Source organism: Biomphalaria glabrata, chromosome 1 (assembly GCF_947242115.1).
Source record: "Biomphalaria glabrata chromosome 1, xgBioGlab47.1, whole genome shotgun sequence".
Lineage (NCBI taxonomy): Eukaryota > Metazoa > Mollusca > Gastropoda > Planorbidae > Biomphalaria > Biomphalaria glabrata.
In genome coordinates this window covers 18920333-18934886 of record NC_074711.1, presented here as the reverse complement: position 1 = coordinate 18934886, position 14554 = coordinate 18920333, and the positions used below count along the sequence as shown (strand labels likewise).

The following is a 14554-nucleotide window of genomic DNA, read 5'->3' as shown; positions in this document are numbered from 1 at the left end:
ACATTATGACTAACAACGAACTAACATGACACCAGCATCAGAGACGAAAAACTGACATTTGTCAAAAGTTTTAAATAATTTGGAGCTATTGGGTCAGTTGAAGGAACCAGACCTGAATTCCTAAATAGAATTCCACAGTTCACAGCAGCACATGTGACTTCAAGGCTATCTAAAAAGACAAAGGCGTAACCATCGGCACACAAATCAGATTGATAGGCTGCTGGATCATGGCAGCATTCTTGTATCATGTATGCTTGCCATTCTTGGACACTAACTGCAGAATTAGAAAGGAGGATCCTAGCCAAGGAAACAAGAAGCTCTAGAAAGAGTCTACGTATCACCTACAAAGACCCAATCACAAATTAGAAAAGTCCAAACGGGATCACAAAAACGATCGGGTTCATGTCAACGCCATATCATAAGATCCACGGGGCTTGCATAGACCTTTATTCAGGAAAAGTACATGGCAAAAGAAGGATGTCTACTTAATTAACTCATTGCCTACTTATTCTATTTACTTTAGACAACTACTTACTTTACTGTTCTTAACACAACCCATTGCATACTAATGCTATATTTTTTAGACAATCACTTGCCTACTAATGCAATATTCTTTAGACTACCACTTGCCTACTATTGCAATATACTTTAGACAACCACTCGCCTACTAATGCAATATATTTTAGACAACACATTGCCTACAAAAGCCTACATTAGATAACCCATGAGTCATTATTGCTATTTACTTAATACAACCCATTGCTTACATAGGCTACAGACTTTAGACAACTCCAACACATAGACTACTAATCCTTTTTACGTAACACAACCAGTTGCCTACTTATGCTATATACTTTAGGTAACCTCTTCCTACTAATGTTAATTACCAGTGGAGAGACAAGACATTTGTGAAGTCTAATATGATTTGTAGACGCCATAGTTGTTTGATATACATTTTCATTAGTGTTTTCTAAGCTCTTTATTCCAATAGTATTTTGACATCGACTAGTATTTGTTTTTTCGCTCTTCTCCAGGACAGCACAGAACTTCAACTGATGGTACCGAATCACAAACAAGACCATATCACAGCTACCAAATCCTAACAAGGGGACACAACGTCGGAAGAAGAAATCAAGTGCTTACAGATGTTATTCTGTAATCATTTCTCCGTTATTTCTGTCTCTCTGGTTTATCTCCCTTTGTCATGTCTCACAAAATAATTTTGCTACTCCCAACGTAAATATACATGTCTAAGAAGCGAAGAAGCTTTAATACCATGTGTTCATTGAGAGAAAAAATGACAATAACAATAAAAATAGTTTTAATGCATCTAATCTCTAAGGGAGGCAATTTTTTAATCCAGTGACATTGTGTATTTAATCGGTACTCTCCCTTACCATTCAGGTGGACCTCATTATTTAGAACTGTGTAGTTTAGTTTCAACTGTAAATGCGTTAGCAAGTTAGCAGCTGATTTATTTTAAAAAATAATAATTTCATTATATAGAAAATAATCATGTTTCGGAATTTGTGACGAGAAAAAATGATTATATCGAGTATAATGTTAACACTAATCGTCGTCATGGCGTGAACTGTTTTAATATGATGGTGGTCCAGGTTCTGGAACAGTGGAGAACGCCTGCTCGATATTGTGAGTGAATATATGCTTAAGGCCATCTAGATGACTTCTGAATTTGAACAAAATGCTCTTCTTAGCGGTATGTCTAGACAAGAAATGCACCAAAGACCTGGTGTAGAGAGGATTAGTGGGCAGGACAAAGTCGAGACGGGAAAGAGAACAGGAAGCCAATGTACTGGCTCAGGAGAGACAAAATAGAGAATGAGAAGAACGAGAAGGAAATAAGGAACGAGAACAGAAAAGAAAGAGAACAGAAAAGAAAGAGAAAAAGAAAGCTTCGAACAGTTGACACATTGATCGGGCTTGACTTCCAGTGCCGCCTGTTTTGTTTGTTTGATATGTCTAAGGTTCCAATACCATTTTGTATGCAATGGGTGTTTGGTTGGTCAGATTTCATTTTAAAAAATTGTCCAGTCAGTTTAATCGTGTAGATATCATCTTCCAAGATGTGGCCTATGGAATGCACTGAAAAACAATGTTTTTTTTTCTAAGATGTGGCCTGTGAAATGCTATGAAAACAATGTCTCTTATGATTTTTTTTTTGAACAGTCGTTCAATCAGTTTGAAGCTGTTCAAGGGGAGGGAAGTCAAAAAAAAAAAAAGCAGGTCGACACGAGGATCTAATACAATTACCCTACCGCCATCATCCCTACGTCTGCTAGCAGATTACCATCTCAGACTGACTCAGACTCAACACACAAGTTTTGCATTGAACAGTACATAATTCTCTTTTGCTATGATAACTCAAATTTATATGGAAAATAAAATTAAACAAAAGTAATTTTTATACATTTTTAAATACGGATAAGCCTTACCGCCTTGCTGTCCAAACAGTGGCCGACAATTTCAAATGCATCTCGTAAACTGGCTAAAAATGTGTTCCGTTTTACATGCGTCTTCATGCACATTTTAAAATGACATTTTTATTAGGCAAAAGCACTAATGTTTCGACACTTTCATACATTTGATGCAAGAATTTATTTGTTTTTGCATGTACCATTGTTTGTTTCAAACAAATAGATGCTATCTTACTAGATTTTTCTAAGGCTTTTGACAAAGTTCACCACCATAGTTTGCTTAAAAAATTAAAATATTTCGGCATTAATGGTCCACTGCATCAGTGGATTAAAGACTTTCTGATAGGGAGAGAACAAACTGTAATAATAAATGGCTCTAAATCAACACCGATAACAGTAAACTCAGGTGTACCTCAAGGAACAGTCTTGGGTCCACTACTATTTTTAATTTACATAAATGATTTACCAAATTGCATTACTTCAGGAACAAAAGTCAGATTATTTGCAGACGATTGCATAATATATAGAACAATAAAAACAACACAAGACACAGATATTTTACAAAGAGAATTAGATGAATTACAGAAATGGGAATCAAATTGGAGCATGTCTTTCCACCCAGAAAAATGTCAGTTGTTAAGAGTAACAAAAAAACTAAAACAAATTAATTCCACTTATCTTATTCATGGCAAACCAGTAACACAGACTAAAAACGCAAAATACCTAGGTGTTATAATAAATGAAAAACTGTCATGGAATCCACATATTGATGAAACTACAAAAAAATCAAACAAAGCATTAGGATTTATTAAAAGAAATTTCTATAAATCAAATAAGAACATAAAACTAAAATGTTATTTAACCTTGGTTAGGCCAATAATAGAATATGCATCCTCTGTTTGGGACCCCTCAACTCAAGAAAACATTAAGAAACTAGAACAGACACAAAATAGAGCAGTGCGATTCATAACAAACGAATATTCACATTTGACTAGAGTAACACCTTTAGTAAAATCACTAAATTTAGAAAGCCTTCAGGACAGAAGGCTCAAAAGTAAAGTAGCAATCATACATAAAACACTGAACCATAATCTTCAAATACAAAAACAAAATTTAATAAAATACTCTGAAAGACACAAAGATAAAGGCACATTCCTCGTCCCATATGCTAGGACAAATTTGTACAAATACTCCTTCTTCCCTAGTGCTATTAGAGCATGGAATGGGTTGCCTGAGCTAGCCAGGAAAACCAGTGACTTGGCAGAATTTAAGTCATTGGTTAATATGCATGACTAAATGCATGACGCGTAGGACGTAATCATCTTCTTTTTTGAAGTAACGTCTGTATTATATAAGATAAGATAAGACATGATTTTGTATTTTATGAGCCAGCAAATGATAACGTCTACTGACAGTATACAAGCACACACACATCATAACTATCTGACACTTTAGGAATTAGGACTATTTCCTGTAATGCTGATAACTTTTTTTTTAAACAAGGAACTGTTGTATTTTGAGACACGCGGTTACTTGATAGATCTTTAAAGAGGTCACACAATTGACTTACTCTTCGTTAGACTCAATACTAGTCTATAGGCCTACCAGCCTATAGGCCTACTAGTCTATAGACCTACTAGCCTATAGGCCTACTAGTCTATAGGCCTACCCTTGTCAATGATGTGCATGGCAAAGAAATAAATGACTGACCAAGGACTACAGCCTAAATAATCACATTACAATGATTAAATAATCAATTTAATCAACATTTGCTCAGTATTTTACTTACTCTTTCCAAGCAAAAGAATCAACCAACTTTATTATTGTTCTAAGACATAGATTATTGAAAACTAAGTAACCAACATTTTGTCAGCCCTGGCTGCGTAAATTTACATTCCAAATAAAATATTTTCTATAATACAATGTATTTGCTATGGTGTTTCGTGGGCATACATGAATAACCGTAGTAGTTCACTCGGAGCACCACCGGGCTATTGACCCTTATGTACAAGATGCGTCTGGAAATATTTCATTTTATTAGTAAAATTGTGTTCATAAACATCCTTTCAAATATTTGAGCCGAGAAGTCGAGCTACAGTTCAATTATTTCAGTTGCGTGACGTTCGATTCATTCCTCGATATTTAAATATGTAACGGTAACGTTAAAAGATTTTTTTTTAAAATTATATTTCAAATACCGGTAGGGAGTGCGCAAAATTTAGTGAATTCCTTCACATTTATTTTTTGAATAACTCAAAGAGACAAAGACCAAAAAAAAGAAACTAAATAGCCACATGTATTTTGTGTATATAAGTATATATCAGTTTTGCGAATCACTCTACTGTAAATGTTAAGTGTCGTGTTATTTGATTTTATTATTTACTTTTTCAATAGGAACTATTGGACTATTGCTTATAAGGGCAACATCTTTCTGTATTGCACTAACATTCACTATATACCTCATTCTAATTAGGCCATCATCTGGTCACCTCACACTGAGCTCCTTGGAAAATGACAAATGATGGAAGAATGTGGACTATGTTCTCATGTCTATACCATTAAATCATATCATTTATGAATAGTTACTAATATTACTAAGTATATACTAAGGTTTGTGTACTCATGTAAATAACTATGAGTGATTAATTGTATGTCTCACTCAAAAAACTATATGCCTACTATGTGTTGTAAGTCGTATCCACAACGTCTATTATAATGTGAAATAATGAATTCTATGTTGTACTGTTACACTCTTTGAAAGCATGTATTTAGTTTCGACTGTTTATAAAATGTATCATGAAATACTTTGGAGTTTTGAATTACTTAATAATGAAATAGCTTTGTATTTTGTATATTTCTGTTAATCATAGTTATATCCCTTTATGTAACACAACTAAACAAAATTGTAACATTATTTCCCTTGAAGTTAAATCAAGAGAAACAAGTGAAAGTGTTTGTGAATTTTTTAAGTCTTTTAATATGTGTGTGTGTTTGTCCATTATCTTTCTTTTTAATGTGATTGATTGTACCTAATAAAATTATATTCATTAGATAATCCAAGATAAAATGACTATATTAGTCAAATTGTTATCAGCATAATGAATGGTTTATTATCAACATTTTCAATCTCCACATTCTGCTGAGGATCAGTCGAAGTGGGGTGTAACTGTCAGAAATTCGCCAACTTGACTAAATGAGACAAGAAATAGATGCTAGCTTTGGTTTCAGCTGATCACTGTGGGCAGAAATACTGTACTACACGAAACTCTGTTGGGGAGCTAGAAGATCATGTGCCAAATGAAAGTCTCCATTTTTCTGTTTGGAAGCCACTTTTCTTCATTGTCCTACCTTGGTCTCCCAAATATACATTGAAGGAAAAAGTCTCCAAACCATAAGTTGTGAAATATGACTAATGCCCTATTCCTAGAGTCAATGTGAACAAGGCTAATGTAAAGTGTTTAAAACACATATATATATATAGCTTAAAATTCCTCACTCTTATATGCTAGCAACATGCTATCATTTCTAAGCCCATGAAAAAAAAATGATTTTGTTGGGAATTCCCTCAACTTTTTCTTTTTGCATGTCATTGATATGTTTGAAAACAAAACATATGTTGACTAAAATAATAAGAGAAAAATAAGGGAGGCAATCTTTGAATCTGATCAATCAGGAGAAATGCAGTAGTTCACGTGAACACGCAATCCCTTCTGTGACCTACATATTTTGCCACACCTAATGCAAATAAAGCCAATGTTCCCGGGGGGGGGGGGGGTCTATTAAAGTTTTATTTTTGCTGTCTGCGCCTGTCTTCAGCTCTTCTTTGGGTCTCAAATGTCTTTGAGTCTAATTTCTTTCAAAAAGATGAAAACACATCACAATGAAAGAAAGGCACAATTAATAGTGATTCAAAGATATAAAGCTTTACAACAGAATCTATCATGTATAGGTCAGTGACAATATATCAAAGGACTACACATCTCTTAGTTCTTTATGTCAGGCCCAGTACACAAGAACCATTGGGACCTGGTTTAAAAAACAAACAAGTTTTTTTTTTTTTTAAAGGAAATATGTCACCTCTACTGCCTACAACCTACAAAATACTGTACTTTATACTATCAAGTACCTAAATAAAATCTAGTCTACCTACAAACTAGTACCGTACTAGGACCTACTACCTACTTTTTAGTATATTGAATGGGATGAATGAATTGAAATCAATAATTTATGGGTATGTATGTGCAAATATTTTTTTAAAGTGAAAACTGTTTTACTATTCATTGTATGACAGCTATTATATTACTTTGACATTTTCTGTGTAGAGAGTAAAGTGGAAAAGTGAATAAAGTAAAAATACAACCTGGATAAGAATCTATTAGATGACATGCCATTTTGTGGAATAAAATTTGTAAAATTGAAAAGAGAAAAAAAAATGGTTTTACTTTTTCTTCTTGCCACTCATCAGACTCAATAGAAAATGTTGGCCACCAGATTAAATATATGTATATACATATAAATATAGATCTGAAACACAATACTGTAGATACATGTACATACCTGAAAGATAATGCTGTAGATACCTTATGAAAAGTCAAGGAAAGATCTACAAGTAACTAATGCTGAGCAGAAATGGTTTTAAAACAGCACACCAAAAAACTCATATTAAAATGATAGGTGTTCTCAAGACAAACCATTTTCAGGAAGGAAAAGTCTGAAGATATCAAAGATATATTGCAATCAAGCTAAATAAGATGTACTGGCATATTTCAATTGTATGTATTTGTGTTTCTGGAAATTTTAGATAGTTTTTATGATTAGTCAATTGGTACTGAAACAGTAAATTCAGTTTTTATGATTTACTAGCCAGATATGACCAGCGGAAGGTGGGTCCTAGTTTGGGTATTAGTGATCTAGTGGATTGGATTTCGATCTATGTATATATAACATTATGAATGTTCCCTTAACATTTTTTAGATTTTTCCATAAAAATGAAAGTAGTGTGAAAATGGGTTTACCAGTTTAGCCGACATATTCATATCAAATATAAAATACTGTAAAAATGAGTTTACCCAATTTGTTAAAACGTTTCATTTTTTTAAATGTGACTTATAAGATCCTGTCTAAGCTTATGATTGGAAAATACTCCAAAGAAATCTTAGGTGACAACCAATCAAAAGCAAATATCTATATTACACTCTTCAGGATTTTGACTTATACACATGACATTAAACAACTCAAAAAGTAAAGTCATAATACAAGGAGAACACTCACATGAATTTAAGATTAAACGAAGATTAAGACAAGGTTGTTTTGTAAAATGTTTTTACATAATTCGGATGTTCCTTCAGAGTTGAAGATAGTTTACTTCCTAGTCCAAACCTCCCGCAGGACGACGGGGGATGGGAGCGGGCAGGGTTTGAACCCTCGACCGTCGATAAATCCGAACGACAGTCCAGCGCGCAAACCGCACGACCAGGCAGCCATCCTAGGTGACTCACTTTCTTGCATGCTCTTCGATTTGACACTGGAGAGAGTTATAAGAAATATACTTCAGGAGAGAAAATATGAATCCACAACCAACAGGGCCAATATACAGCTAACCTCTACAATACCTTACTTATGCCGATGACATTGCCTTATTGGGTAAAGAAACCTCTGACATTGCTAGAGCTTTCATACAACTAGAAGAAGCATCTAAGCCAGCAGGACTTGAGGTCAATGACAGTAAAACCAAATACATCGCAATGACAAGAGACAATCAAACAGAAGAACAATATATTAAAATCAAGAGACCACAAATTCCAAAATGTCCAAACTTTCAAATACTGGTATCTAGGAAGAACAATTAATTTCTGAAAATGACCTACTAACAGAAATAAAGGAAAGAATAGCAGGAGGCACAGAGTATTTTATAGCCCCCGTCATTTACTTAAGAGAAAAACAATATCAAGGTAAACCAAGAAAATGATATACAAAAGCATAATAAGACCAGCAGCAATATATGCATGTGAGACTTGGACGCTGACAGTCAACCGAAAAGCTACTAAATACTAAGGAACAAAAACTTCTTTGGAAAATCTATGGTGCTTCTTTGGGAAGGTCCCCTTGAAAGAATGTCAGAGAACAGAGGAGGGAAAATTGTAACCAGGCAAAAATCAAAAGGCAGGCAGCCCAAAGTAAGACCTACAATGCGATGGATTGATGATGTGGAGACAGATCTACAACATCTTGGTGGTTCAGGCGTGGAGACGAAAGGCCCAGGAGAGATCTGAATGGAGGGATGTGTTGAAGCAGGCTAGAGCCCTCCATGGGCTGTAGCGCCACTGGGATGGATGGAAGTATGTGATTGGATAACTTGCAATTAATGATAGTCAGCGTTCATATATTAGATCTAGTTGTAAATGTAAAATTCTGTTCATCTATTTGTTAAGGCAAAATGAAAAGCTATATTACTGTTACTTGAAAAAATATTATATGCAAACTTCTTTAAAGTATTTTATTTTATAATACTGCTGTAATTTACAGGTTGCAAAGCTATGCTGCAGTTAATTGAGTAGTACTAGATACCAACTTGCTATGATTCTCAATATGAACTTTATTAGTCACTTCACTAAAACCAATATAAAAAAGGATTTATATTTTACATTTGTGAGTAATAATACAAAAGAAATAAAAACTAACAGTCCTATGAATGAGTGAGAAAAAATATAATTCAGCTTATTTATAGAGTAAAATTTAGAAAGAAATGTAACATAATACAAGAAAACCAAACAAATATAGTTTACAATAGTGAAGTATTCAAAATGACCAACAAAAATCCTGCATTACCTACCCCCCCCCCCCAAACCACATCAATGTTTAAAACATCAAAGTTAAATGTAAAAGTAGCACTGACCTTATAGTAGTAAATGCAATTACAGTCATAGGAAAATATGATGAAAAAATGTGTTGTCACATTTTACACATTTCATTACACACACAAAATAGTTCAACAAAAGAATCTGTTGTAAACTGTATAAACAAAGTAATTAGTTCACTGCTAACAGTGTTCATTATATAAACCTTGCATGAAAGATCTAAGCCAGAGAATCTCATAATATTGACATCTTTTTTTCTTTGTACTGGTAGCGGTAGAACAAAACAAGAGGACATCAGAAAAAGGTGATGATGAACAAAAGCTCATGAGAGTTGTAATTATAAATGAAGAACTGTTTGATATTCAGATTTTTTTTAATTCAAAAGAAGATTGCTAGTTATATTAAAGATAAATCCTGAAAAATTATACAAAGTTTGCTTTAAACTTGTTTTCTGATAAATTCCAATATACAAACCATCTTTCTTTTGAAATATTGGCAGACTGCATAATTTTGAAGCGATCTCTCAGTCTAGTGACTGAAAATGAGCATAACCGCATGTTGTTGATAACAACATCAGGAGACAAGTTAGCTTCGATCAAAACAAAGTCAAGGAATTCTTTCAGTTTCGCGTTGCTGACACCTCTATTCAAGGGGTAAGAAGATACCAACAAATGTGAAGACTCTTTAGAACAGCAGAGCCTTTTCTGAATGTACTCTTCTTGGTTAGAACAACCTTCCAGTGACTTGTACTCATTGATCAGCTTCTGAAAGCCAAGATGAAAAATCTCATTTGGGCATTCTAAGTAATGCCCTAATTTGTCAATATGTAAAACAGGGTTCTTTTCTAGGAAACCATGTGTCTTTAACAGCTCTAATCGTTTCTGCAGCTCCCAGGTCGATGAGTGATACATGATACGCATGTTATTCTTCATGAAAGACTGACTCAAATTGAAATCTTGCATTATTTTCACCTTGTCTGTAATTAGTGATAGAGATAAGTGGTTTAAAAATTTATACTTGGCGATTACCCCAGGCACTTCTTCTACAGGGTAATCAAACAGTGTTGACAAAAGTTTGAGACGCTTAGGAGTGAGTCCCTTATCTTTGCCCTTATCATCGTCTGACTCTTCTTGTGAAACCTCTGTAGAAGACGTGTGTAATGTATAAGAAATCAAATAGTTATGGCATTGCTGAAAGCTAAGTGGCAAAGTGGCAAACTTTTTCTGCAATTTGATGAAGTGGGGTAATGGGACTGATGCTGGTGAACAGTAATTTCTGTTAGACTGCTGGATGCACTGTTGATTTAATGAACTATAGTGAACTCTTATTAAACAAATGTTTTTACCAGTACACCTCTTTCTATATTCAGATACTTTCAATTTAAAGAAATATTTTGTAAGCCTTTCCATAAATTGCATTTTGTTTTGCATTTCTGAAAAACAAAAAAACAAAAAAAAAAAAGAAAGAAAATGTATTATTTACCATAAAATGAATTAAAAAATTATGTAATTAGAAGAGCCTCAATTCATTATTATACATATTAAAGAAGTAACATACCACAATTTTGATGTCTTAAATCATTACTTCTCTATCTGTACACATTATTTTTTGACCTGGATTAGTTTAAATAAATAATAAAAAAAATTGTTATAAATAACAGAAAGATAAAGAAAGTATTTTTTATTAATGTCAAAAGAGTGAAATGAAAATAAAATATAATGCATGGCAGACATGAGAAAATATTTTTCTAACAACCTTAAGCCTTGAGAATGTATAATTTTTAGTGATTAGACATTACAGGTTTATTTCATTTGTAAATTTATGTGATTTTGAAATCAATCTTACAGCATTCTTGATGCAATCTTTTAAAGCTTCGAATTCCTTTTGACAAAAGTTTTGTTGAATATTTTCTTTGGCTACAACGCATTTACCATATGCAGCTGCCTGGAAAAAAAATATCAGTATAGTTTAAAGGAGCATATCTATACATTTCTTATATATTGGCAGTTTGATATAAGCCAGTGCAAAGGTGGAAATGGTATCATTTTCTCTCAAAGACAACTTTCAATTTTTACATTTGCACTAGAAGCTACATTGTAATCGTGTTTGATACAAAAACTAAAGTGGCTTTATGTTTTGCATAATAATAGTGCTTAAGAAATTATTATATATGATTCTTAATTTTTATAGTGTTGACTTGTTTTCAATGGATTCAATGTCAAAATGGCTAAATTATTTATAATTTATGAAAGAGGCCCCCAACTATCTAATAGCTTAACAAGTGTCCAAATGAATAAGATACAAAATTTGATGGTTATTTAAAAAAAAAAATCTTTGTCACATATTATTGCTAGCCACATGAACCGAGTTGTAAATTGCTTGCCTTCTGAACCGAGGGGTCCCGGGTTCAAGGCCTGTTGAAGAGTGGGATTTTTAATTTTGCAATCTTTTGGGCGCCTCTGAATCCACCCAGCTCTAAATGATACCAGACATTAGTTGAGGAAAAGTAAAGGCAGTTGGTCATTGTGATGGCCACATGACACCCTCGTTATTTGTCGGGCACAGAACCAGACGATATTTACATATCTACCCTATAGATCGTAAGGTCTGAAATGGGTACATATTACATATATCATATATAAAACTTACCTGGGGTGCACACTGAGAGATAGCTTCAGGATATTGCTTCATACGTTGTCTAGCATTTCTTACTGAATTCATGATTATTTATGGCATGTACTGTGGAGTAAAAGAGACTCAAACATAACTACTAGATCTAGATCTAAACTTGAGAATTGAATATATATATAATATGTGATCTTTAATATCTCTAGAGCTAGTCAAGATCTAAAATTAAGACCTAGAATTACAATTTGCTTGTAAACCTGTCTTTAAAAATAAAATGAAAATAAACGTCAATTGACAACTCTAATCATATTAATATAATAAATTAAAATTTAGTCTATGATTATACTATGATCCACTTTTAGATCTATGACTATGTATGATGACGACCTAGATAATATTTAGTTAGAAGGCTGTCTGGTGGTGAAATATGTTTTTAGACTGTCAATCAATTGTCTTGGGTTTGAACTTTTCCCACTGCTATCCCCCATTGTCCAGCAGAAGTGTTTTAATTAGGATGTAATAATTCTTATTATCTTTAAATAAAGTTCATATTTGTTAAAATCATTAAAATGAGCTTTATTTTTATAGCTATAGCTATGGGCATGGGGGTATGGCGGAGTTAGATTAAACCAATTGTTTAGTGCATGCTCTATTTCTTCATAGTTCAGACACATTTAGTTTCGTTTACTCTGAAAAACAAAGGATTTAAATTTAATAGCTCTAGCTTAAAATGCACTGGTAGGACAATGTCATTTTTTTTCCTCAGTGATGTCACAAATACACAGACTACATATGAAGTCACAGTTTTAAGTTTAAGAAAAAGGATTCACAGTCACTGAGTTAGTGTCACACTTTTTTAGACGACTAGATCTATAATTTTATGTTTCAATCGAAGCCGTGTGTTTCTCTAAAAATTGAAATAGTCATAGAATCTAGACTAGTCTACAATCTGGATCTAGATTAGTAGATTCATCATTCATATAAGTTATAACTAATTAAACGGTTTACTGGGTGACTAGATCTAGCTAAACTAGACTGACTGTGTCAGTCGTCTAGAACTAGATCTAGATGTAGACACTAAACTAAGACAGTAGACTTACTCAACTTACTGACTTAGTAATAGTAAATAGTAGACTGTAAACTAGAGTCTAGAGTATCTAATCTAGAATATAGACAGATTCTAGAAAATCGTTTTTATCTAGATCTAGTCTATATCTAGACTCTATATAAAAAAAAATTGATCTACTAAAATCTCTAGATTTAGATAGGCCTATAGTCTAGAATAGTCTAGATGATGATCTAAAATCTAAATCTTCTAAAGGTGAAATGTGTACACAAATGTGAAATAATTATTTGATATTTCCAGTCATAAAAGAGTTCCCATTTGGCAACATTTTCTAGTTTTCTATTTTTAAAGAGCTAAAAATCTACATGGATTATCCATATATGACGTCTGCACCATAGAATATATATATATATATATATATATATATATATATATATATATATATATATATATATATATAGTCTATGGTCTGCACACATGCATCTTCTTTTACACTAATATTAAAATAAATTAAAAATTAGAAAATAATAAATAAATAATAATCATCAACGCGTTGGGTGAGTTAAGTATGTGCACCGGTGGAATTCACATCCAACGCTTTCATTATTTATTTATTTATTATTTTCTACTTTTTTTTTTTAGTCTCAAATTTTTACATTCATTTTAGACAACTTTCTTTTTGAGGAATCAAGCATGAGCTTGTACGCAAAATTTGATGACGATTGGTGAGTAGACGGTAGAAAAATCGATAACGAAAATTGAAACATACAAGTAAGATGCAAACATACAAGAAAGATAGACATTAGTGACTCTGGTGGTTTGTACTCAAGCAGGAGCAGAGAAGAATTTTGTTCATTGAAGCAAATGTCAAACGGTATTTTATAGAATGCTGAGACCGCTCTGAATGGACCACTTAGAATAGTAATAGACTTAACGTTTCTTACTTTAAAATACAATATACTTGACTCCAACTAGGTCCCATACTTACTATGCCGCTTTTAGAGTTTCATTCCCTTATGATTTTTGCCTTATACACTTAACGTTATCACAATTGACAATTTATAACTTAAAGAACTTACAAAAACAAATTATTATAAATTGCTATAATTACACGATAATACTAAATCAATAACTTAATTACCAATTAACACACATGTAACTATGATCTTTATTTCTACATGCTAGGACCAACACATAAATCATAAAGAAGTAATTTATGATTAGGAGACATGCGAACATGCAATAAGTTGCCTTAATGAGATGAAGAAATGATGCAATTTTTTTTTTCTTTTGTAAAAAAAAAAATGTAAATTATTCTGTAACACAGGATGAGTTAGATGGAATACCTAAGTAAATATTTGCATGTATCCCTCTGTCGTAATTCCAGGTTGTTGTTGTTTTATTTTTTCTTAGTGAACATTGGATCTCAACAATGTAGTTAGTAGTTAAAGGGAAACAATAACATTTGAATAGAAATTGTTTGGGTTGTTATTTTATATGATATATTGCTTCCCATAGTACTCAGTGGCGTACCGAGGGGGGGGGGGCGGGGGGGCATCCGCCCCGGG

The 14554-nt window shown here is 33.0% G+C and overlaps 2 protein-coding genes across 5 annotated transcripts in view; one reads left to right on the top strand and one right to left on the bottom strand.

Annotated features, from left to right (window-relative positions):
• Nucleotides 1-1913, top strand: part of LOC106058138 (calcitonin gene-related peptide type 1 receptor-like) — a 194744-nt gene extending 192831 nt beyond the window's left edge. For all 4 annotated transcript variants that reach the window (XM_056026565.1, XM_056026550.1, XM_056026572.1 and 1 more), the window contains one exon: nt 1035-1913. In XM_056026565.1, the coding sequence (XP_055882540.1) occupies nt 1035-1103 (69 nt within the window). In that variant the 3' untranslated portion in view covers nt 1104-1913. The remainder of the gene's footprint in view (nt 1-1034) is intronic.
• A 7210-nt stretch (nt 1914-9123) lies between these two features.
• On the bottom strand, nt 9124-13270 carry LOC106058137 (uncharacterized). The gene is made up of 5 exons (XM_013215518.2): nt 13167-13270; nt 11942-12031; nt 11138-11236; nt 10850-10905; nt 9124-10724 (listed from the first exon to the last, which is right to left on the bottom strand). The coding sequence occupies exon 5, from the start codon at nt 10720-10722 to the stop codon at nt 9715-9717; it is 1008 nt and encodes a 335-aa protein (XP_013070972.2). The 5' UTR covers nt 10723-10724; nt 10850-10905; nt 11138-11236; nt 11942-12031; nt 13167-13270; the 3' UTR covers nt 9124-9714.
• Nucleotides 13271-14554: the final 1284 nt, after the last annotated feature.

Excerpts from the sequence above, each read along its gene's own strand:
- LOC106058137 (XM_013215518.2), bottom strand. The coding sequence starts at position 10,722 with ATGCAAAACAAAATGCAATTTATGGAAAGGCTTACAAAATATTTCTTT.